At 41.4% G+C, this 26,841-nt stretch overlaps 1 protein-coding gene across 3 annotated transcripts in view; it reads right to left on the bottom strand.

Moving 5' to 3' along the window:
• Nucleotides 1-19,386, bottom strand: part of IDE (insulin degrading enzyme) — a 116,227-nt gene extending 96,841 nt beyond the window's left edge. The window contains exon 1 of one of the 3 annotated variants that reach the window (XM_045068895.1): nt 19,202-19,386. In XM_045068895.1, the coding sequence (XP_044924830.1) occupies nt 19,202-19,299 (98 nt within the window). In that variant the 5' untranslated portion in view covers nt 19,300-19,386. Of the gene's footprint in view, nt 1-18,658; nt 18,988-19,201 lie in introns of those variants that run through there. The other 2 variants (XM_045068894.1, XM_045068896.1) reach the window with 2 other exon arrangements.
• Between the last annotated feature and the right edge of the window lie 7,455 nt (nt 19,387-26,841).

The raw sequence follows: 26,841 nt of genomic DNA, 5'->3' as shown, positions 1-26,841 counted from the left end.
TTAAAAATATATATATATATATACACAAAATATGAAGTTATACAACTCAACACCAAAAAACCAAATACACAATTTAAAGATGGGCAGAGAACTAAGCAGACATTTTTCCAAAGGAGACATAACAGATGAAAAGAGTCTCAACATTACTAACCAGCAAAGAAATGAAAATCAAAAACCACAATTAGGGGGTGCCTCAGTGGCTCAGTTGGTAAGTATCTGCCTTTGGCTCAGGTCATGATCCCAGAGTACTGGGATCAAGCCCTGCATCAGGCTCCCTGTTCAACGGAGAGTCTGCTTTTCCCTCTTGTGCATGTTCTCTCTCTCTCTCAAATAAACAAATAATCTTTTAAAAAATCCACAGTGAGGGGTGCCTGGGGGGCACAGTCAGTTAAGCATCTGGCTTTTGATTTCAGCTCATGTCATGATCAACCCCCACATCAACTATGTGCTCAGCAGGGAGTCTTTCTCTTCCTCTGCCCCTTTCCCTGCTGTCTCTCCTTCTCTCTAAAATAAAAAAAGAAAGGGGAGGGGAGCCTGGGTGGCTCAGTCGTTAAGCATCTGCCTTCAGCTCAGGTCATGATCCCAGGGTCCTGGGATCAAGCCCTGCATTTGGCTGCCTACTCAGTGGTAAGTCTGCTTCTCCCTCTCCCACTCCCACTCCTTGTGTTCCCTCTCTCACTGTCTCTCTGTCAAATAATTAAATAAAATCTTAAGTTAAATTAAATTTTTAAAAACCCACAATGTGGGCACCTGGGTGTCTCAGTGGGTTAAAGCCTCTGCCTTCGGCTCAGGTCATGATCCCGGGGTCCTGGAATTGAGTACCACATTGGGTTCTCTACTCAGTGGGGAGCCTCCTTCCCCCTCTCTCTCTGCCTGCCTCTCTGCTTACTTGTGATCTCTCTGTCAAATAAATAAATAAAAATCTTTAAAATAAAAATAAAAATAAATAAAATAAAAAACCCACAATGGGACAGCATCTCAGATCTGTCAGAATGCCTAAAATCAAGGGACGCCTGGGTGGCTCAGTTGGTGGGACAACTGCCTTCAGCTCAGGTCCTGATCCCGGAGTCCTGGGATCGAGTCCCGCATCGGGCTCATAGCTCCACGGGGAGTCTGCTTCTCTCTCTGCCCTTCTCCTCACTCATGCTCTCTCTCACTGTTTCTCGCTCAAGTAAATAAATAAATAAAATATTTTTTTAAAAAAGAATGTCTATAATCAAAAAGAATTAAGTGTTCAAAAAAATGAATTAAGTGTTGGTGAGGATGTAGAGAAAAAGGAACCCTCATGCACTGTTGTTAGGAATGTAAATCAGTGCAGCCACTGTGGAAAACAGTATGTAAGTTTCCTCAAAAAATTAAAAATAGAAATACCGGGGCGCCTGGGTGGCTCAGTGGGTAAAGCCTCTGCCTTCAGCTCAGGTCATGATCCCAGAGTCCTGGGATCAAGCCCCGCATCAGGCTCTCTGCTCAGCAGGGAGTTTGCTTCCCTTCCTCTCTCTCTGCCTGCCTCTCTGCGTACTTGTGATCTCTCTCTGTCAAATAAATAAATAAAATCTTTAAAAAAAAATAGAAATACCATATGATTCAGTAATTCTAGTACTGGTTAGTTACTCAAAGAGAATAATAAAAAGATAAACACATATACACACCCCACACTAAAAAAAGATATAAATACTCCCATGTTCATTGCAGCATTATTTACAATAGCCAAGTTATGGAAACAATCAAAAGATGATGTGTGTATATATATGTGGAATTTAATGAAATATTACTCAACCATAAAAAAGAATAAGATTTTGCCATTTGCAACAACATGGATAGACCCTGATGGTATTATGCTAAGTGAAAATAAGTCAGAGAAAAACAAATATATGATTTCATTTATATGTGGTATCTAAAAACAAACAGCCAGCAGAAACAGACCCATAAATATAGAGAACTGATGACTGCCAGAGGGAAGGCATGTCAGGTGATGGGCAAAATGGGTGAAGGAGAGTGGGGGAAACAGACTTCCAGCTATGGAATGAACAAGTCACGGAGATGAAAGGGAATATAGTCAATGGTATAGCATTGTGCCGTACAGTGACAGACAGTAGCAACACTATGGTTAGCAGAGTATAAGGTATAGACTTGTCCAATCGCTGTGTTGTACAACTGAAACTAATGTAACATGGTGGGTCAACCATACCTAAAAAAAGATTTGAATAATAAAATGTTAAATTATAACGTTATACTCTAGCATACTATTATACTCTGATTCAAAGTCTAAAACTATACATAATAAATTTTAAAACTTCACCTCAAACATTTAAAAAATGTAGAATATACAGCAAATGACTCTTACACTAACACATGGTTTCACTTATATGAAATGCTTTATTTCTTTATAATGCTAGGAGTAAGCTACTGCTTTACTCCAGAGTTTACTAAATCTAAAGCTCTTCAATTCTATAAAATTAACTATCAGGATTTTAAATGCACTCAATTCCATGTTACTTTAAAACAAATAAACATTTGCTTTACTTATCTGATCATCTGTCTTCCCCACTAGAAGGATGGGGATTTTTGTCTCTTGTTTATTCTTATATCCACAGCACTTAAATTAATGCTGACACATACTAGTTGAACAGTAATTTTTACTTTTGATTTATAATTCATGTAAAAGTAGATCTTGGAATGCCTGGGTGGCTCAGTCAGCTAGGAGTCTGCCTTTGGCTCAGGTCATGATCCCAGGGTCCTGGGATCAAGTCCCACATTGGGCTCTCTGCCCAGTGGGGAATCTACTTCTCCCTCTGCTAATCTCTCTCTGTCAAATAAATAAAATCTTAAAAAAAAAAATCCATTTCTAATTAAACACAAATAAAATGAAAACTAACGCTAAGTGAATAGTAATAAAAGTAATCACAGTGGGATTTCCAAAATGTTAAATAAAAACAATTTTCTATGAAAACAAAAACAAGACTAGAATCCAGTAGAAGTAAGCCTTTGTAATGAAGAGCTCTTTTCTACCACACTGTCCTTTCCTTTATGTCTGATCCCTTTTCAAACCGCCTTAGCTCCTAAGAATAACTCAGAAACACAAGAAATCTTTCAAACACATTCCTACCCCTAATATCCTTAAAATAGGAACAGACACACAATACTACTTACTAGCTACACTAACTGTGAACAAAAACTAAATCGAGTTTATGACTAGGGCTCTCACTACTTCCAGGAGTCCATGTCTCTGGACAAATTCATCCAACAAACATTAAACTCTTACTATGTGCCAGACACTGTGCTAGGTGCCAGCAATACCACTATAGGGGACCCTTCCTTCTTCAGAGGTTCTGGCTACAAATAGAACTCTAGAGATCCTAAAATAGCCTGTAGAGTTGGACAAAGAATCACCATGTTAAATTAACTGGAACCCATTCTCCATACTAGACCCTGGGAGCATTCCTTAAAAATCCAAACTTTTTTTTTTTTTTTCCAGCTGCTGGTATTAACAGCATAGAGAAAAATGTGAGAACTTAGAGCTAGAAGGGTCCCTTCTTCAAATGAGGAAACTGAGGCCCTGAGTTTTAAGGATCACTTACCTTTTTTAAACTCTTTATAAGCAACTGCCCTTTTAAATCAATACCTATCTTAAATAAATCTTTATTCTTCCAATGTTACCCTCTTCACCTATATCTTCAAACCCACTTTCTCCAGGCCTTCCCTTCAGAATTATTCTCCTCCACTAGCTTCTTCCTCTTAGCCACCAGTACTAAGGTGGCTTCCATACTTCTGCTCAACCCTGCTCTTTCCAGCTACTACCTATTTTCTCCAACTCAATACCAACATTTTTTCAAAGTCACTCTCTAGGGCCCCATGAAACTTGGCTTCTATTCCTTCCCCTTTATTTGCAGGTTACCAATGAAATGGTCTCTCATCTTTCCCAAGGCCCCAGTCTGCTTAAAACCTCTCTGGCTGGGGGAACCTAGGTGTCTCAGTAGTTGGGCATCTGCCTTCAGCTCATGATCTCTAAGTTCTGGTATCGAGCCCCAAGTCGGGCTCCTTGCCCAGTGGGGAGTCTGCTTCTCCTTCTCCTCCTCTTCCCCATCCCACCACTGTACCGCTCCTGCTTCTATTTCTCTCTCAAAACTTTTTTTCTTAAGATTTTATTTATCAGAGAGAGGGAGTACAAGCAGGGGGAGCAGGAGGCAGAGGGACAAGGAAGCTCCCCACTGAGCAAGGAGGACCCTGGGATCATGACCAGAGCCAAAGGCAGACACTCAACTGACTGAGCCATCCAGGCACCCCATAAATAAATAAAATCTTAAAAACAAAACAAAACAAACCTCTTTGGCTGGACACTTCTAATCATTCTGCTTCTGATATTATCTTCTGCCTCTCTAACCCCCAACCTCGCCAAGTCTTGACATCCTTAAATGTCAGCATTCCTCAGGGTGTAACTTGGGCCCTCTGTATGTCTACACAGGTATTTCCCAGATACCAACCCATCTCAGTGTCTTCGACTATCATCTCTACACACAACTATCTGATGTAGGAAATCAGCTCAGACCTTTTTGTCAAGGTCCAGCCGTATTTCAAATGCTTCAAACTTTCCATTAGCTACTCAGCAATAGCTCCAGATTCACTATTACCAACTCACCATACACCACATCTATCCCTTCCAAAGCCTCCTTGTTCTGACTTCACCATCTCCACTACAGATGCCAAGCTATCTCTAAGGAGGTAAAAAATATAAAGTTCTTGGGTTACCTGGGTGGCTCAGTGGGTTAAGGCCTCTGCCTTCGGCTCAGGTCATGATCCCAGGGTCCTAGGATCGAGCCCTGCATCAGGCTCTCTGCTCAGCAGGGAGCCTGCTTCCCCTTCTCTCTCTGCTTCCCTGTCTGCCTACTTGTGACTTCTGTCTGTCAAATACATAAATAAAATCTTAAAAAAATAAAATAAATAAAATAAAATAAAGTTCTTGAGTGAGCCCATTTGGATTCACTTCTGGCTAAGTCACTCACTAGTGTATACCTGAGCAAGCTGACCTCTTTGAGCCTCATTCTTCTCACCTGAAATGAAGAAAAGAACCACAATACCTCTCTCAGAGGTAAAAACATAGGGGAAGCTCCAAATATAAGGCAAAACACACAACAGGCATTCAATAAATGTGAGCTACTACATCTTTTATGGTTCACATTAACAGCAACACCAAGAGCCTCACAGCTGAGTCTACTTAGCCTTCACTGCAGCTTAGTCTTGTTCTAGGTTCTGGACCCATTTCCTATCCTTAAACAGTGGAAATTTTAGACAGTCCTGTTCAAGACTCATCAACCAGGCTCTGAACTTTAAACTAAATTCTTTCCTTAACTACAATCTGCAAGCTGGATCACCATTTTGGTTCTGAGTATTTAAGGACTGCTCAGTCTTGTCCACTGCCCTGAGGGACCCTGAGTCACCTGCCTTCCTGATGGTTAACAGCTAACTACAAGATGGTTAACAGTGTCTACAAGACTGCCCCACCACTGCACCTGACCAACCTGTTCTTGGTATGACTTTAGAACACCAGCCCCCCACCTGCCAAGGCCAACATCTCACATAACTGGACTTCTTTCCTCTGCCTGAAAGTGAATCTCAAGAGCCTTCCCTACCCTGGTGGCCCTCCTAGTCACATCTCATCTCGGCACTCATCTGAAAGTCACTCAGGACCAAGACCTTAGGCCTCTTGGATTCTTCCATCTCCCCCCATACTCAATCAAAGCTGCTGAAATCTTCTTTCACAGACACCCTCTGCAGACACTGTTCTTGTTATATAAACTTCTTTATCCTTTGTCTCTGCCTGCATTTAACTGTGCTTCCGAAAAACAGCTAGATATATCATAAAAAAAAAACAGTTTTCATATGTGACTGTACTGCTCAAAAGAGAATCAGAGATTCTCTACTTCCTATAGGTTAAAATCTACTGTCCCTTGATTATATTGCAAATTTTCCTACTTCTGAGCTTTTGCTAACACTATTCCTTCTAAAATATCCTCTCTTCCCCTTCTCTGCTCATCCAAATTTTTTATTTCCTTCAAAGACATTTGCTCAAACCCTATGCTCTCTGTGAAACCCTCTCTATCAATCACTGGTAAAAGAGCATTCTGAGCAGAGGGAAGCCAGCGCAAATAATCTAAGACTGAGTCAAGTAGGGACACCTGGGTGGCTCAGTTGGTTGGACGACTGCCTTCGGCTCAGGTCATGATCCTGGAGTCCTGGGATCGAGTCCCGCATCGGGCTCCCAGCTCCATGGGGAGTCTGCTTCTCTCTCTGACCTTCTCCTCGCTCGTGCTCTCTCTCACTGTCTCTCTCTCAAGTAAATAAATAAAATCTTTAAAAAAAAAAAAAAAAAGACTGAGTCAAGTAAATAGACCAGTGTGACTAGAATGGGGTGAGAGTGATTATTTTGGAATCAAGATCAGAGAGGTGAGGTGAGGCCAGGTCCCACAGGGCCTTCCTGGCTATTATAAGGATTTTGTCTTTAAATATGAGCAAAATGGGGATCCACCACAAGGTTTTAAGCATTCACTAGCAAAGATATAGGATTTGGATTTCAAAAAGATCATGCTACCTATGGTGAGAAAAGAAAGCTACACAGACAGAGGCAAGTGCAGAAGCAAGGAAACTGATTAAGAGGCTATTACAATATTTTGGTAAGAGTGTGATTAGAACTAGGGTGGTGGCAGGCAGAAGCGGTCCAAATCTGAATGCATATGCTGACAAATGAAGGATATGAAAACAAAAAAGGAGTTATGGATGACTCCAAGTTTTTAACCTAAACAAGTATAAGAATAGTGATATTAATCACTGAGATGGGGGAGAAGATGGTGGGAGGAGCAGGAGCAGGTTTTGAACATGATAAGTTTAAGATATATATTGGTCAGGGGCACCTGGGTGGCTCAGTGGGTTAAGCCGCTGCCTTCGGCTCAGGTCATGATCTCGGGGTCCTGGGATCGAGTCCCGCATTGGGCTCTCTGCTCAGCAGGGAGCCTGCTTCCCTCTCTCTCTCTCTCTGCCTGCCTCTCCATCTACTTGTGATTTCTCTCTGTCAAATAAATAAATAAATAATCTTTAAAAAATATATATATATATATTGGTCATCCAAAGGAAATTATAAGTAGGAAATTTATTACCCAAATCTGAAATTCAGGGGAGAGAGGTACATTTGGGAACTATTGGAATATAGATCAGGTGGGTTTCACAAAACATTAGTGATGATAATTGCTCTGTAATTGCTCTGCCTCATATGATAGCCATGAGCTACATGTGACTTGAAATGCAGCTAGGGTGATGGAAAAACTGAATTTTTAATTTTCATTAATTTACATTTAAATAAGAACCTCATGGCTACAGAATGGACAAAGCATATATAAATAATATTTAAAGCAATGTGATTGAATGAGAACCCTACTTGAGCGTAGGCAGAGAAGATGTCCTAAGAGTGGGTACTAGGGCAAGCCAACAACATGGATTATTTGTGATAGGAGAAAAAAAAAAAAAGGTGAAACAATCCAAATCTCCATCAACAATAAAACAGAAAATTAAGACTGCCATTCAGCAGTGAACGCATATATCTATGTGAGTCCCAAAACAAGGCTAAGTGAAAAAAAAAGTAACTCAGAGAAGAAAATTTCCATGAAGATCAAAAGCAGAAAAAACTAAAAAGTACACTGTTTAAGAATATATTCACTTCTATTTTTGCTCCTTTTTGCCACCATCCTGGGTGTGTGGCTGACCGTTCCTCACCATGTCTTCTCACAAGACTTTCAGAATCAAGTGATTTCTGGCCAAGAAACAAAAGCAGAATCATCCCATTTCCCCAGCGGATTCAGATGAAAACTGGTAATAAAATCAGGTACATCGCCAAGAGGAGGTGGTAGAGAAGAACCAAGTTGGATCCATAAGGTATCACACATTCATGAGATGATACATGTAATTGGCACACATATTTAAGGGGGATGAAAGTCATGTGTTCCTATCCTATTACTCCTGTAAACATCCTTCCTACCTGGCCAACAGATATGTTTTATCAGGGAAATGATTTTTCTGTCACTACACCTCTACACCAGGAGGTTGGTTAAGTAATAAATATAACAACTTTCAGCTGGGAAGGGGCGGGGGGGCTACTTAATCACTTCCTCAAGAAACAAGAAGTCTCAAACGCACAAGCTAATCTTACACCTAAAGACCTAAAGGAGCTGGAAAAAGAACAGCAAATAAAGCCTAAATCCAGCAGCAGAAGAGAATAATAAAGATGAGAGCAGAAATCAACAACATAGAAATCATAAATGCAGTAAATCACATCAATGGAACTAGGAATCCGTTCCTTAAGATTGATAAATCCCTAGCCAGACTTAGAAAAAGAAAAGAGAAAGGACCCAAACAAATAAAATCATGAATGAAAAAGGAGACATCACAACTAACACCAAAGAAATAAAATTATATGAGATTATTGTGAGCAAGCATATGCCAACAAATTAGGTAATCTGGAAGAAATGCATAAATTCCTAGGAACATATCAATGATCAAAACTGAAACAGGAAAAAACAGAAAACCTGAACAGACCCATAACCAGCAAAGAAATTGAAACAGTAATCAAAAATCTCCCAACAAACAAAAGTCCAGGGTCAGATGGTTTCCCAAGGGAATTCTACTAAACATTTAAAGAAGAATTAACAACTATTCTTCTAAAATTGTTCCCAAAAATAGCAATGGAAGGGAAATTTCCAAGCTCATTCTATGAAGCCAGCATCACCTTGATCCCACACCAGAAAAAGACCCCATTAAAAAGGAGAATTACAGACCAATATCCCTGTTGAATATGGATGCAAAAATTCTCACCAAGATATCAGCTAATAGGATCCAACAGTACATTAAAGGATTATTCACCACAAGCAAGCGTGGTTTATTCCTGGGCTGCAGGGGTGGTTCAACAACTGCAAATCAATCGGTGTGTTACACCACATTAATAAAAGAAAGGACAAGAACTATATGATCCTCTCAAAGATGCAGAAAAAAGCATATGACAAAATACAGCATCCTTTTTTTTTAAATATTTTATTTATTTATTTGACAGAGAGAGGGAGATCACAAGTAGGCAGAGAGAGAGAGGGGAAAGCAGGCTCCCTGCTGAGCACAAAGCCCGACGTGGGGCTCGATCCAAGGACTCTTAGATCATGACCTAAGCTGAAGGCAGAGGCTTAGCCCACTGAGCCACCCAGGCACCACCTACAGCATCCTTTCTTGATAAGAACTCTTTGCCATGCAGGGATAGAGGGAACGGACCTCAGTATCATAAAAGCCATATATGAAAGATCCACAGTGAGTATCATTCTCAATGAGGAGAAACAAAGCTTTCCCCAAAAGTCAGGAACATGACAAGGATGCCCACTCTCACTACTATTGTTCATTATGGTACTGGAAGTCCTAGCCTCCACAACCAGACAACAAAAAGAAATAAAAGGCATCCAAATTGACAAAGAAGTCAAACTTTCACTATTTGTAGACAACATGATACTCTACATAGAAAACCTAAAGACTCTGCCAAAAAATTGCTAGAACTGATACAGGAATTCAAGAAAGTCTCAGGATATAAAATCAATGCACAGAAGTCAGTTGCATTTCTATATGCTAACACTGAAGCAGAAGAGAAATCAAGGAATCAATCCCATTTACAATTACACCAAAAACTATAAGATACCTAGGAATAAATCTAACCAAAGAGGTAAAGGATCTAAGCCCTGAAAACTATAGAACATTTATGAAAGAAATGGAGGAAGACACAAAGAAATGGAAAAACATTCCATACTCATGGATTGGAAGAAGAAATATTGCTAAAATGTCTATGCTACCCAAAGCAATCTACATATTCAGTGCAATCCCTATCAAAATACTATCCGCATTTTTCACAGAACTGGAACAAATAATCCTAAAATTTGTATGGAACCATAAAAGACACTGAATAGCCTAAGTAACGTTGACCAAAAAAAACCCAAAGCTGGAGGCATCACAATTCCAGGGTTCAAGCTGTATTACAAAGCTATAATCAATAAGACAGTAGGGTACTGGCACAAAGCAGATACATAGGTCAATGGAACAGAATAGAAAATCCAGAAATGGATGTCAACTCTATGGCCAACTAATCTTTGACAAAGCAGGAAAGAAAATCCAGTGGAGAAAAGACAGTTTCTTCAACAAATGGCGCTGGGAAAACTGAACAGCAACATGCAAAAGAATGAAGCTGGACCACTTTCTTAAACCATACGCAAAAATAAATTCAAAATGGATGAAAGACCTAAACATGAGACAGGAAACCATAAAAATCCTGGAGAAGAACACAGGCAGCAACCTCTCTGACCTCGGCTGCAGCAACTTCTTTCTAGACATGTCTCCAAAGGCAAGGGAAACAAAAAGAAAAATAAACTATTGGGACTTCATCAGGATAAAAAGCTTCAGCACAGCAAAGGAAACAGTTAACAAAACTAAAAGGTAACCTATGGAATGGGAGAAGGTATTTGCAAATGACTTATCAGATAAAGGGCTAGCATCCAGAATCTATAAAGAACTTATCAAGCTCAACACCCAAAAAGCAAAATTCCAGTCAAGAAATGGGAAGACGGAGGGCGCCTGGGTGGCTCAGTGGGTTGGGCCGCTGCCTTCAGCTCGGGTCATGATCTCAGGGTCCTGGGATCGAGTCCCGCATCGGGCTCTCTGCTCAGCAGGGAGCCTGCTTCCTCCTCTCTCTCTCTGCCTTCCTCTCTGCCTACTTGTGATCTCTCTCTCTGTCAAATAAATAAATAAAATCTTTAAAAAAAAAAAAAAAAGAAAGAAAGAAAGAAAGAAAGAGAAACGGGAAGACGGGGCGCCTGGGTGGCTGAGTTCAGGTCATGATCCCAGGGTCCTGGGATCGAGTCCCGTATCGGGCTCTCTGCTCAGCAGGGAGCCTGCTTCCCCCTCTCTCTCTCTGCCTGCCTCTCTGCCTGCTTGTGATCTCTCTCTCTGTCAAATAAATAAATAAAAATATTAAAAAAAAAAAAAGAAAGAAATGGGAAGACGACATAAGCAGATACTTCGCCAAAGACGACATACAAATGGCCAACAGACAAATGGAAATATGCTCAACATCACCGCCATTAGGGAAGTACAAATCAAAACCACAATGACGTACCACCTCAAACCTGTCAGAAAGGCTAAAATCAGCAAGGTGGGAAACGACAGGTGTTGGTGAGGATGCAGAGAAAGGGGAACTCTCTCACACTATTGGTGGGAATTCAAACTGGTGCAACCATTGTGGAAAACAGTATGGCGGTTCCTCAAAGTTAAAAAGAGGGATGCCTGGGTGGCTCAGTGGGTTAAGCCTCTGCCTTTGGCTCAGGTCATGATCTCAGGGTCCTGGGATCGAGTCCCACCTCGGGCTCTCTGCTCGGTGGGGAGCCTGCTTCTCCCTCTCTATCTGCCTGCCTCTCTGCCTACTTCTGATCTCTGTCAAATAAATAATTAAAATCTTAAAAAAAAAAAAAGAAAAGAAAAGAACTACCCTACAATCCAACAATTGCACTACTAGTTATCCATCCAAAGGATACAAACATACTGATTCCAAGGGGCATATGCACCCCCAATGTTTATAGCAATGTCCACAATAGCCAAAATATGGAGAGAGCCCAGATGTCCATCAACAGAAGAATGGACATAGAAGATGTGGCATATTTATACAATGGAAAATTACTCAGCTATCAAAAAGAATGAAATCTTGCCATGCAAAGACATGGATAGAACTAGTGGGTATTATGCTAAGCAAAATAAGTCAATAAGATAAAGACAAATATCATAGGATTTTACTCATGTGCAATTTAAGAAATAAAACAGATGAACATAAGGAAAGGGAAGGAAAAATAAAATAAGATGGGAACAGAGAGGGAAGCAAACCATAAAAGACTCTTAACTCTAGGAAACAAACTGAGGGTTACTAGAGGGGAGGTGGGTAGGAGGATGGGGTAACTGGGTGATAAGCAATAAGGAGGGCACCTGAGGTAATGAGCACTGGGTGTTATATGCAACTGATGAATCACTAAATCCTACCCCTGATACTAATAATACAGTATATGCTAACTTAACTGAATTTAAATTAAAAATTTAAAAATAAAAACACTTTCACCTTCATGAAAGAAAAAAATATACTCAGATTGATAAAGTATAAAGAACACCAAGGGAATTATTATCCAAATACAGGATAACACCACCTCTCCAGAAGAGGGAGAAGGTTGCAATTGGGGAGGTGAACACAGAGAGCTTCAAAGTTACTGGAAATGTTCTATTTCCTGGGCACCCGGGTGGCTCAGTTGGTTAAGGGTCCGAATTTTGACCTCAATTCAGGTCTTGATCTCAGGGTTGTAAGTTCAAGCCCCCTACTTAAAAATTAAAAAAAAAATTTTTTTAATAAATTAATAAAAAGTTTATTTCTTAACCTAAGTGTTTGCTATTCTTCTTTATCCTATATACTCTGCCATGTATGATATTAAGAGTAAAAAATATATATATGAGGGACCATCAGGGTGGCTCAGTTGGTTAAGCATCTGCCATCAGCTCAGGTCATGATCCCAGGGTCCTGGGATCAAGGCCTGCACTCAGCTCCCTGGGAGCCTGCTTCTGCTTCTCCCTCTCCCACTCCCCCTGCTTCTGCTCCTCCCTCTCCAACTCCCCCTGCTCTCTCTCTGTCAAATAAATAAATAAAACCTTTAAAAATATATATATATATGACATAGTATACAGTTAAATGTCAAATGGATGTTTCAAAATCTCAAATAAATCTTTAAGTTTAGAAAAAGAAAATACAACTGAATGACCTAAATAAGGTCTAAAAAGGAATGACAGATTTAGTCATTTAAAAGAAAAGACAGAGGGCATTTGAGAATTGGGAATGAACAGCTCATGTACAAGAGATCAGAAACTGACGGACATGACTGAGAAGAGGAAAGTCAGATTGAAAAGTTAGGCTAGGGCCAGCTTATGAGATGCTTAAATGCTGGGTCCAGAAGTTTGGACCTGATCTTTAAATAGTGCAGAACCCAAGACAATGGCATGGGGAAAGTGGTATATTAGAATTAATCAGATGATAAGGATCAACTAGTAGGGAGACAGGAGCCTAGAAAAATCAGTTACAGTGATATATGTACCACTATGTTTATTGCAGCATTGTTTCCAATAGCCAAGATATGGAAGCAACTCAAGTGTCCATCCACAGATGAATGGATAAAGAAGGTTTATACATGTATATACATACAATGGAATATTACTCAGCCATAAAAAAGAATGAAATCTTGCCGTAAGCAATAATAGATATATTTAGAGATTATAATGCTAAGTGAAATAAGCCAGCAAAAGGCAAATACCATATAATTTCACTCATTCGTGGAATTTAAGAAAACAAATGAAGGAAAAAAAGAGACAACCAAAGAAACAGACTCTTTTTTTTTTTTTAATTTTATTTATTTATTTGACAGAGATCACAAGTAGGCAGGGAGGCAGGCAGAGAGGCAGGCAGAGAGAGAGAGAGAGAGAGAGGAGGAAGCAGGCTCCCCGCTGAGCAGAGAGCCGGATGCGGGACTCAATCCCAGGACCCTGAGATCATAACCTGAGCCCAAGGCAGCGGCTTAACCCACTGAGCCACCCAGGCACCCAGAAACAAACTCTTAAATCGAAAGAACTGGTGGTTGCCAGAGGGGAGGAGGGAGGAGAATGGGTGAAATAGGTGAAGGGGCTTAAAAGTACATTTATCACTATGAGCACTGAGCAACATATAGAATTATTAAGTCACTATAATGTACACTTGAAACTAATAGAACACTTTATGTTAATTATACTAGAGTTAAAATATATGTACATACAGAACTTATAGATGTGAGATGTCAGGGAAGATAATCATAGTCTAAACTAGGAGGATAATGGAAGATCAAGTTTACTCCAAAAAACTTCAGGATGAAAGACTCAAGAGTTTGGTCTTCAGAATAGACAGCGAGAGAAAAAGAGATGCAAAGATTACTCCAATTTTGAAGCTAACCTGAGAAAATGATTAACTGCAATATTTGCAAAACTAGGGAAATCACAGAGAAAACTGGTTTTGAAAAAAGACCATTCATTAATTTATGTAATAAATATGCCAGGCAGAGTGTGATACCTTCCCCTCAGGGAACAGCTTGTGGGTCCCACCTTTTTTTTTTTTTTTTTAAACAGTTACAATTTTTTTTTTTTAAGATTTTATTTATTTATTTGACAGACAGAGCTCACAAGTAGGCAGAGAGGCAGGGAGAGAGAGAGTGGAGGAAGCAGGCTCCCTGCTGAGCATCGAGCCGATGCGGGGCTCGATCCCAGGACTCTGGGATCATGACCTGAGCCGAAGGCAGAGGCTTTAACCTACTGAGCCACCCAGGTGCCCCCAGTTACACATTTTTAATAGACAAAGAGAAACTACATAGTTCTTTGCAGGAAATAAAAGCTTTTGTAGCTTTTAATGCAACAACAATTTCTAAGTCCCACTTTTTTTTTTTTTTAAATATTTTATTTATTTGACAGACAGAGATCACAAGTAGGCAGAGAGGCAGGAGGAAGCAGGCTCCCTGCTGAGCAGAGAGCCCGATGCGGGGCTCGATCCCAGGACCCCGGGATCATGACCCGAGCTGAAGGCAGAGGCTTTAACCCACTGAGCCACCCAGGCGCCCTAAGTCCCACTTTTAAAAGAAAGAGTAGGGGCGCCTGAGTGGCTCAGTGGGTTAAGCCGCTGCCTTCAGCTCAGGTCATGATCTCAGGGTCCTGGGATCGAGTCCCGCATCGGGCTCTCTGCTCAGCAGGGAGCCTGCTTTCTCCTCTCTCTCTGCCTGCCTCTCTGCCTACTTGTGATCTCTCTCTGTCAAATAAGTAAATAAAATCTTTTAAAAATAAATAAATAAAATAAAATAAAGAGTACTGTAATAATATACTGAGCTGCTTTTCAAAATAAACTGAAAGAGGCAACAACGCAAAAATGAGGCTGTTCAGTAAAAGATCCTGAGTAAAGGCGTGGAATCACTCTTTAACTGAAAGTACCTTGAGGACAGAATTTATCACTGACTCTTTGCATCCGCCCCCAGTACACTGTAGTGAATGATCTCGACAAAATAAATATTCAAATGATGGCTAAAGGAACAGAGAAGAGTGAGGGTTGACTCAAGAAAAACAAAGTAGGAATGTCCTACCCGAGCCTCCACCCAGCATGCCTGGAAGATCTACCCCTGTCACCCTGGCTGAAAGGCAGGCTGATTATCTGGTTACCTCTTTAGGAGATCTAAAATACCAATGGAAAAACAGAAAGGAAATCAATTCTTATGAAAACATACATTGAAATTCTGCTCCCCACACTACTCCCTGGTAAGATTATCCCCAACCCTAACCTTAAAGGCAGCAAGGCAGAATGTAATTTTTTACTTTGTATGGTTTGGGCTAATGCTAATTAAAGATACTCATGGGCATTTTTTCCTTTTAGATCATTAAAAGATATTTTTCGGATTAAAAGTAATTTAAAAGCCTGGTGGCACCTGGCTGGCTCAGTAGAGCATGGGACACTTGATCTCAGGGTCAGTAGTTCAAGTCCTACAGTGGGTGTAGAGCTTGCTTGCTTACATACATACATACATACATACATAGTGCTTGTACCATTAAAAAAAAGTAATTTAAAAACCTGGATCTTAATAGTTACTCCATTTGCCATACCACTGTTACACCCAGAGAACAGAGAAATGCAAAAGAGAGCTGCCTGCAAAGTGAGAAGACCGATGCACAGGTGTTCCAAGTAGTTGCCTGGGACTGGGCTATAACCTCTAGGTTCCCCCAATAGTTCAGATAATTACAGCCCCAACTTATCCAATATAGCTAAAAAGAGGACAATGAAGGTGATTTTTAAAAGAATAAATCTTATGAAAATGCTTTAAGAACATTTCTTTCTCAAAAAGTTAGAACAGGAGTGAATGCCTCAACACTGGCCAAAGTAGTATTGCAGTTAAGAGCTCAGGCTCTGGCTCCAGACAGACATGGGTTAAATCTCAACTCTCCCAGTAAACAGCCCTGTAACCACCTCTATTACTACATCTCACTACTTTGGGATGCTTAGGTGGCTCAGTCGGTTAAGTACCTGCCTTTCGCTCAGGTCATGATCCCAGAGTCCTGGAATTGAGTCCCACATCAGGCAGCCTGCAGCTCCCCCTGCTCACTCACACTCTCTCTAATAAATAAAATCTTAAAAAAAAATATATATATATATATGTATGTGTGTATACACACACACACATACTTTGTACAGTAGTATTACCTTCCTTAAGATTTGACTATGGGGTAGCTTCAGATGGTAGCTTTCCTTCCTATAACTATACCTTGATCCCTTTGATTGGAACTGTATTTTTCCTAATAGCCTCAACCACTAATTTTTTTTTTTTAAGATTTTTATTTATTTATTTGAGAGAGAGATCACAAGTAGGCAGAGAGGCAGACAGAGAGAGGAGGAAGCAGGCTCCCTGCTGAGCAGAGAGCCCGATGCGGGACTCAATCCCAGGACCCTGAGATCATGACCTGAGCCGAAGGCAGCGGCTCAACCCACTGAGCCACCCAGGCGCCCCTCAACCACTAATTTTTAATGGAGAGCTTTCTAGATGGTCAATCTCATTATCTTTGAATCTTCTGAATTTCCTTCTTTGAGAACAACAGTATGTTGAAACGCTAGCTGTTCAACAACCCATGCCCTGAACTTTATCAGTGAAAGTAAAGAGCGATGGGACAAAAGCAGAGAAAGCTGGATTGTAGGTAGAACATACAAACCTCTCTGTTGTATAAAACTGGTGCTTTCTTTAAAATCCCAAATTCTGGGATGCCTGGGTGGCTCAGCTGATTAAGCAGCTGCCTTCGGCTCAGGTCATGATCCCAGAGTCCTGGGATCGAGCCCCACATCCAGCTCCTGGCTCAGCGGAGAGCCTACTTCTCCCTCTCCCTCTACCTGGTGCTCTACCTACTTGGTGCTCTCTCTCCCTCTGTCAAATCAACAAAATCTTAAAAAGAAAAATCCCAAATTCTGGGATGCCTGACTAGCTCAGTTAGTAGAGCACACGACTCTTGATAACAAGGCTGTGAGTCTGAGCCCCACAACGGGTGCAGCGATTACTTAAAAATAAAATCTTTAATAAAAAAAATAAAAATAAAAATAAAATTCCAAATTCTGTACACTGGAGACAATATGGAGCTAAGCACAGCCTATTAGCAACAAATTAAGTACCAAAAAAAAATTTTTTTTTAAGATTTTATTTATTTATTTGACAGATCACAAGTAGGCAGGGAGGCAGGCAGAAAGACAGGGGGAAGCAGGCTCCCTACTGAGCAGAGAGCCCGATGTGGGGCTCCATCCCACGACCCTGGAATCATGACTTGAGCCAAAGGCAGAGGCTTTAACCCAAGCCACCAAGGACCCCCAGTACAAAAAAAAATTCTGACCTGAAGGAGGCCCACAAAGGTAACCTGCCCATGCTCACCACTCCCGCTTCTTTATCTAAACTCAGAGATCTTTTCCATGTGGTAGTGGATTTTGCATAGAGTGGGGGAAAGGGAAAACAATTTTTTTCATTTGCATTTGGCCTTTTTAGCACCATAATTACTACCATCCTAGTTCAGTCAGGAAAGACTAAGTCCCAACCAATTTCTCTGCTTCAGGTCTCTCCACTCCCTTAAAACCTGTGCACAGCCATCAAACTAATTTCCTAAATTACCAGTTTCATTAGATCACTCCCCACCTCAAAAACTCTTAACAGCTCCCAATAATATGCACTGGAAAAACCCAACTAACATTCAAAGCCCAGGCTAGCATTATCCTACTTTTATAGTACACGATTTGTTTCCTCCTAATTCCCCCACAAATTCTCTAAGGCTCCAACTAGACTAATCTGGTCACTGCCCGTCCCCGACCCGAAAACCCTGCATGCCTGGGCTGGATTACACCCACCACTGTTCATCCTCTCACCCACTTTCTGCTTTTCCTTTAAAGGCCAGCCCAGCCCAGACCCCCTCCCCTATCTATCTCTGCCCTAAATTGTGCTCCCAAAGCACGCACTGCCCATACTACCCATCCTCTGACCCTAGTCAAACACATCCTTTTTAGCTGGCTATACTCTCTTGGCATCCTAATCCGCTTAAATGAAGTCAAAGTTCTTGGAAGGCAGACCACATACTTATATAAAGGGTCCATCACGGTGCCCTGCGCTTTCTAGATATTTCTAGATATTACTAAAACCAGAGGAGGGGTTCAAATGACACATCTAAGTAGGGCAAAAGCATACTGCCCATCTCTGCCAAGTCCTCTCTATTCACAGTAAAGGACATTCAGCGTTCGCTACACGCCTCTGTATTTCTAGTATACACTGAGCAGCGAGTAGAGAGAGCACGCCACCGGATGGCAAAAAAAAACCCGCGTCCCCATCCTGGTTTTTGCCACAAGCCCTGCAATTGGTAAATCACACAATCTCTCTGGGCCTCGGCTGTCTCTGGTGTAAAACAAGGGAGCTGCTTTGATGGATCCCAAGGTATTCTTCGGTTCCCGAATTCCCCGGGACAGGAAACCCAACACTAGTCTACTCACTAAGGCGCGGGCAGGCAAACTTTTACGGTTCCCAACGCAGGCATTTCCATATAGTAGTGGAAACTCCGTCCCCATGGAAAAAAGCAGGGCTATGTGGAGGTTGAGAAGCGGTCTCCCTGGACGCGGATTCCTTTACCCATGGCCACGGGTGTTCGGACTCGGGTTGCCGGCCCCTCACCGGCGGACTCCCAGGAGAGTGGCACGGCAAGGCTCCCGGGAGCCGGCCGGAGTCAGTCCGTCCGCGCCAGCGCCCCCCGCACTTGTGACACACGCCCCGTGACCCTGGGTCACAGTCCCCGTCCGCCCTCACCGGCCCGAGGGGCGCCCTCCTCTCCCGGCAAGGCCCCGCGCTCCCGCCCGGCCGGCCGCCCTTCCGGGCCCCAGGGCGGCCTCTGCGCGGGCGTCCGGGCCCCAGGCCGGCGGGACTGGCGGCGTGAGGGGCGGCGGCGGCGGCTTTAAGTGCTGAATCACCACTTTGCAACCCGAGCTCCAAACCACCGTGACCCGCGGGCCCCAAAGGCCCGGGCGCTCCGCTCCGCTTACCCACAGAGGCGCTCCGGGGACAGCAGACGAGCGCCGAGGACAGAGCGGAAGGTGCTGGGCCGCGCCGAGTGCAGCAGCCACGCTAGCCCGTACCGCATACCCCAGCGCAGCCGCCGGGAGCACCGCGGACGCTTCCTTCTTGTGCCGGGAGCCGGCCTTGCCCACTGCGCATGCTCAGTCCGCCTTGCCGCGCCGCCTCCCGGGAGCCGCTGAGCAGCCGGCGCTCCGGGTTTTGCCGGGAACCCAACAGGGTGGGGGCGGCAGGCGTCCCGAGCCCCAGCCAGCGAGCTGGACGGAGTCTGGCCGGGGAGCGGCGGGAGCCCAGCAACCCGGCTTTCCCAGGCTGGGGGTTACCGGCCGGGTCACGCGGGGCGCACATGGGAGGGCGGCGAGGTGTACCTGGCTAAGAGCATGGGGGCCGGGGGCAGCAAAGTCTCACGAATACTGTGAGAGCGCAAGGGGCCCTGTTTGCGGAGTCGCCCCCATTGGCTGTCGCCCTGGGCGGTGCAGGTGTTGGAACGAAATCCGAGGACTAAGCGGCCTCACGCGAACGACTCCGCTGTGGGAGCGCGGCCCGCGGGCTCCCTCTAGAGCGCAATGGACGTGGGACCCGGGGGGATTTAGATCGGGGCTAGGAGTGGGGGCACCAGAGGGAGGCGAGGACTCTGGGGGAATTTAGCAGCCCCTCACGGAGCCCGGGGGAGATGGGACTGGCCACGGCAAAGAAAGGCTTCGGTGGACTTTCAAATCGAGAGTAGAAACTCCTACTCCGTACTACTGCCGTATTAAAACACTACACATACATAGTACTAATACTTTTGTCAGTGTACTTTAATCATTATTTATAACACAAGAATCTTTTCCCTGATGGCTTTATGGTGGTGTGCATCCAAAAACAACCTAATAGTTGTTAGGGATCTGACTTTCGATTACATTTGCATTTTACGAGGGTTTTTAGGGCAAAGTGCAGTTAGGGATAGCGACTTCCTAACTTTTGAGTACCTTTAGGTTTCCGTTGTGGTGGACCTAAGACTGCAGTCATAACCAATGCTTTGAATCCCCTTATCACTTCAAATAGGAATTTAGGAGGAGGTTCCCTTAATTAAATGGACACTTCATTAAAGAGCTACAGGGATTTTTTTCTTTTCTTTCTTTTTTTTTTTTAAATACAGTTTCAGCTAAAGGCAAACGTTGGATGGGTGGAAACTGAGGTGCTGAAGATGAGGAACCACTCCAAGTGCAATGTAGGGTAAAATTCCGCAGTATTACATTCTAGCCCAATCCACCTCTAGTATCCTGTAGTTGCCGTAACAAATTATCACAAATTTAGTACCTTAAATAAGAGAAATGTATTCTCTCACAGTCTGGAGGCCAGAAGTCCAAAATCAAGGTATTGTCAGGGTGGCACTCCCTACGGAGGATCTTAGGGGAGAATCCGTTCTTTGCTACTTTCAGTTCTTTTGGATGCCAGTTTCCTTGGCTTATGGCCACATCACTCCAGTCTCCGCCTCCATCTTCACATTGCTTTCTCCTCTGTGTATCTTTTCTTCGGTCTTTTGCAAGGACATTTGTCATTGGATTTAGGGTACAATCACATAATCCAGGATTATCTCATCATATCCTTAACGTGATTGCATCTGCAAAGACACTTTTTCCAAACAATGTAATACAGGTTCCTGGGATTAGGACATGGACAGTACTTTAGGGGCCACCACTCAACTCAGTACCCCACATTTCCAGCGTCTATCCCCACCCTCTACTAACAGCTGTCACAACAAATTAATGCTTATAGCAATAGTAACTTGTCAGATCTCTAGCAACTTTCAAGCCCAGTTGAAATAATGTTGCCTTAACAAAACTTTCCCTCACTTCTTTCCTCACATAACTTATTGGAAGTAACTGCTCTCTGATCTGAGCTGCCTGAGTAGTTTGCCTCTCTCCAAAGGCATTTATTTGATTTTTAATCTTCCATGCTTGTAAGAAGCAGTAGATTATGAATGATGTCTTGGACATTTTTTTATCTCACCTGGCAGCAAGCACAGTACTTAGTTAACACTTGTCAACTGCGTTTTTGCTGAATGTGATTAAGCCTGTAGATGTATTTTCAGAGGAAATACAGGGTATAAGCATGTTAAATCACACCATAATAATACAATCAGCTAAATTTAGAATGTTTGGAACCCTACAGGAAAAGTGACTGAATTGCAAAATAAGAAAGGAAGGAGAAACCTATGCTTTGAAGGAGACTTAGAATAGACAAGTTATTACAAGTTGTTCATAAAGTGTTATATGAAAATGCAAAAGGTTAGGAAGACCCAAGCCTGCCTGGAAGAAGAATCTGGAACACTTATAGTACCAAGTATTAGGAGTTACTATTAAGCTATAGTATTTGAGGTTATATGATAATGGCATCAGGCAGACAAATGGGCCATGGAAAACTATTTGGTAAGATCTATTAAAGCTGCATATATGCATAAGCTATGACCTAACAACTCAACCTCTAGTTATAAAGTTAACAGAAATGTAAACATGCATCCACAAAAATACAGGTACTAGAATGTTCACAGCAGCACAATCAATAATAATCCCAAACTGGAAACAATCTAAAGCACAACAACAGTAAAATACAGAGGAAAAATAAATTGGAGGAATATTCACACAATGGAATACTATACAGCAATGAAAGTGAACAGAGGGGGACACTACACCTAAAAATATGGACATCTCTCACAAACATGGTGAAAGAAGCCAGACCCAAAAGAGTATTTATAAGTCCATTTACATAAAGTTGAAAATCAGGCCAAACTAATCTGCAGTATAGTCAGATTAGTGGTTAAGGAGAACAAAGGGGGTTTGGGGGGGTATGTTTTAAGTGGTTGTATTCCGTTTTTTAAAATAAATTGAGCTGCACACATGATTTATTTACTTTTCTGCTTGGAGCACTTCAGTAACACCTTCAAAAGATAATATTTAAAAATGCAAAACAGGGAAGCCTGGGTGGCTCAGTGGGTGAAAGCCTCTGCCTTTGGCTCGGGTCATGATCCCAGGGTCCTGGGATCTAGCCCCACGTTGGGCTCTCCATTCAGCAGGGAGCCTGCTTCCCCCTCTCTATCTGCCTTCCTTTCTGCCTACTTGTGATCTCTGTCTGCCAAATAAATAAATAAAATATTTTTTAAAAGATTAAAAAAATAAAAATAAAAATGCAAAACAGGGGGACATCTGGCTGGCTTAGTTGGTAGAGCATGTGGCACGGATCTCAGGGGTTGTGAGTTCAAGCCCCACATTGGGTGGGGAGGCTACTTAAAATTTAAAAAATAAAAAATAAATACATTAATTGAATTGTATGTTTGGTTTTTATTTGAATCCTAGTTTGAGCAAACCTGTTATGAAAAAGGAATATTTATGAGAGATTTAGAAAAGTAAGAATAGTAGATATTTGAAGAGTACTCTATAAGAAGAGTAGATATTTGATGATATTAAATAATCATGTTACTTCTGATGGTGTGTTAATGGCTGTGGATTTTTCTTTTTAGAGTTCTTTGAGATGTATACTAAATATACTATACATAGTATATAGTATATATAGTATACTATACTATAGTATAGTTTAGTATATACTATACTAAATATACTATAAATAATAATAAATAATGCAATGCCTGGGATTCAATTCAGATAATTCAGTGGAGGATCAGGGAGGAGGGGAATATATAGATAAAACAATATTACTGGCCATGAACTGATGATAGCTGAAGCTGGATAATGAATGCTGGGGTGGGGGGGGGCATTATACTATTCTCTTTGCCTTTGTGTCTGTTTGAAGTTTTCCATGACCAAAAGTTTTATGGGGTGGCTGGCTGACTCAGTCAGTAGAGCATGTGGCTCTTAATCTCTGGGTCATGAGTTCAAGCCCCGCACTTGGCATGGAATCTACTTAAAGGTTTTATAATGTATGGTAGTTTTAAATACAGTACTATGGTAATAAATTACCTAAGAGCAACATGAATTTTTAAAGATGTTTATATTAGTGATTTATTAATTATAAATTTGTTCTTTAAGACTTTTTCTAAATGACTTACTTGCTAGTCCTTGAAGGTAAGTCTGAATCACTTTATGGACAATACTTGAAATATTAATGCAAAAATCTATAACTCGTATTTTCCACAGTTACAACGACTCAATTTACCCACTCAACAAATATGGGCCTACCCCTTGTTTTATATGTTGAGGATATACCAGAAGAAAGAGCAACCACTTTTCTCTATTTGTGGGTTTTACATTATCCAAGAGAAAGAAACAAGTAAACTAATAATTATGTAAGATAATTACATAATATAATTAAAATAATATTAGGGTGGGGCGTCTAGGTGGCACAATAGATTAAAGCATCTGACTCTTGGTTTTGGCTCAGGTCATGATATCAGGGTCCTGGGATCAAGACTGTGATGGACTCCCCGCTCAGCATGGAATCTGCTTTAGATTCTCCCTCTCCCTCTACCCCTCCTGTTCATGCATTCCCTCTTTCTCTCTCTCAAATAATTAAATAAATAAATCTTTAAAATAATAATAAAGGTAACCAGGGGGGTTTTATGCTAACTTCACCCAAGTAGCACTTCTGGGACTTTCCCTCTATTGTCACTACTGTCCATGGGGAGGGGGAGGTGGCAAGTTCTCACCAGCTGTATTAAGGAAGCTGTCTAGATGGGAGATCAGCAAAAACCTAGAGCATAGGGTTCAATGGGCTGCATAGGCAGCTGTCAATGGAGAGCCAGCTTCTGCGGCCCTTCTTATGGGTTAACCTCCGCGCCCCCCCCCCCACCACCAGAACCTCTCCTAGGATTTCTTTCTCTCTCCAGTTCCTATTCTCCAACATCATTTTCCTAAATCCCTTTTATCCCATCTAATGTTCCAGCCAGGAGTTTCTCGAGTTTGAAAGTTGTGGAGGGGCAGTCATCTGCTTCTTCTTATGTCATTGTCTTACTTAGGACTCTTCTCAGGACTTTCCCTTAAAAACCTAGTTTGAAAGTTGCAAACACTGAATATCACCTTTTCTCTTTGCTTTCCTGCTATAAGAATCCTAATTCGTTTGGATGTCTTTGGTCTCTAGGAAAGGGTTCTGAGGTATGACAAAGAAAAAAAAAACTGAAGAATACAATTTCAACATCTTTTGCTATGTGGAAAAAGAAATTACGTTTCATGAAAGAGGTCTGGGGGCTACTTCAGCTAGATTGTTTGGGGAAGGAGGCGTTTCCTCTGAGGAAGCAAACTTTAAGTTGTAACTTGAAAGGTAAAAGGGAGCCAATTATAGGAACAGGTAAGGGAAAGATTCCAGACAGTGGAGAAATATCAGTTGCAATGGTTTGGGAGAAGAGAGAGTCTGGCATAATCTGGCATCTGCCAGAAGGTCAGAGAACTGAAAACCTCTTCTTTCCTGTTATCTCACAGCTAACCTTTGCTACTGAGATTCTACTATTAGGACACCACAGCAACCCAGATTTGGATTTGGGGAACTCTACATGTAAGCATTTTGGGATTTTTTTTAATAGGCTTATAAACAGTTCATAAACTGTGTTTTTTTCCTCAGTTTATAAGGACATGCAGACACACTGTCTGTTCTCTTTGGCATTCATAACCATAGAACCTAACATGACTCTGGCAACTATGGAAAAAGATAGCTAAAGTTAAGTGCTCCTCAACTGTTTACTAAAGATTTGCATACATGTTGCTTAAGAGCCTTAAAAGATCATACAACTAAAAATATTTATGAAGAACTTTCAAGGGCTTGGAAGAATGCTTATGATAAATAAAAATTCAAGGTGCGAAACTACATATTTAATTATAATCTCAATTATGAAAAATATACATATAGATAATTGGAAAGAAATACATCAAAATACTACTATTGGTAATCACTAGGTGGTGGAAGTCTACTATCCACACATAGGAATTCCAGAAAGGAAAAACAGAGAAAACAAGTAGAAATGTTTGACAAATAATTTATTTATTTTTAAAAAGATTTTATTTATTTATTTGACAAAGAGCATTAGCTGGGAGAGAGGTGGAGGGACAAGCAGACTACCTGCTGAGCGGGAAGCCCAATTTGGGGCTTGATTCCCAGATCTGGAGACCATGACATGAGCCAAAATCAGACCCTTAACCCGCTGAGCCATTCAGGTGCCCTCTCTCTCTACCTTGTGATCTCTGTCAAATAAATAAATAATCTTTTTTAAAAAAGAGTCATCACCAAATCCAAGGCCATCTAGATACTTTTCTATATTGCCTTCTAGGAGTTTTATAGTTTTATGTTTTATGTTTATGCAGTGAATTTTGAGTTAATTTTTATAAAAGGTGTAAGGTTTGTGTCTAGATTAAATTTTTTTTTGCCAAAAGCACTTTTTATATTTATTTTTAATAAGATTTATTTATTTTAGAGAGAGAGAGAGACTTTTAAGCAGGCTCCACACCTAGCCCAGAGCCCAGCACAGAGTCACACGGGTCTCAATCTCACAACCCTGAGCTCATGACATGAGCCAAAATCAAGAGTTGGGTGCTTAACTGACAGAGACACCCAGGTGCCCCTGCATAGAAATTTTTATGTGGGTATTTGTTTTAATTTCTACTGAGTGACTACCTAGTAGTGGAATTGCTAGGTCAGATGGTAAGTCTAGGAACAGCCAGGCTGTTTTGCAAAGTGGCTATGATTTCAATTTCTCTACATCCTCACAACACTTGTTATTATCTGTTGTTTTTTGTTTTTGCTTTTAATATACTAGTGAATGTGAGGCAGTATCTCCACATTGAGATTCTAAAAGTATTTTTGGAACAATTACTGATTATAAATTATAGGTTGTAGAATAAATATTAATTGGGGGACAATTATTTTATGATTATTTTAATCAGTAAAGAGCTTTTCAAAGTTCAAAATTCAGTTATTTCTGAAGTGATTAATGAGTGCAATTAATGGAGCATCACTATCTCCGACACTAGCCTTGTTTTATGATTTCCCATAAGTATCTAAATCAATTATATAACCCTGGGGTGCCTGGGTGGCTCAGTTGGTTAAGCATCTGCCTTCAGCTCAGGTCATGATCCCAGGGTCCTGGGATTGATACCCACTCTGGGCTCCCTGTTCAGTGGGGAGCCTGCTTTTCCCTCTCCCTCTGCCTGCCACTCCCCATTTGTGTGCAGGAGCTCTCTGTCAAATAAACAAATAAAATATTTTTAAAAAATTATATAACCCTGACAATTATATAAGTATCAGAAGATTATATTTCTGATGTTTAAGAACAGAATCTATAATAAAACCACCTACAGCTAGACATCCAGAATGACAGCATATGGAAAGAAAAATTTTCACTTTTGATAAGAGAACAGAATATAACTACATTTAGATTACTTGGGATTTTTGCTTTAGCTTTTCTCATTACTAATGAAAGCCTTTTTTTTGATCCACTAGAATATAAACCCAGGATCCTTAGTCAGCACAGACTAAGACATTTAATAGCACAGTAAATGACTAAATATTTTTATGACCTCTTTCCTATTGTAGGTTGAATGGCTCCCCCAAAAGACATCAACTTCCTAATCCTTGTGAATATTACCTTATACAGCAGAAAAGGATATTGAAATGATTAAGAATC

Source organism: Mustela putorius, unplaced genomic scaffold, assembly GCF_011764305.1.
Source record: "Mustela putorius furo isolate JIRA1106 unplaced genomic scaffold, ASM1176430v1.1 tig00003909_pilon_pilon_pilon, whole genome shotgun sequence".
NCBI classification, from domain to species: domain Eukaryota; kingdom Metazoa; phylum Chordata; class Mammalia; order Carnivora; family Mustelidae; genus Mustela; species Mustela putorius.
Note: the sequence above shows the minus strand (reverse complement) of the source record. Positions and strands in the feature narration are given on the sequence as shown.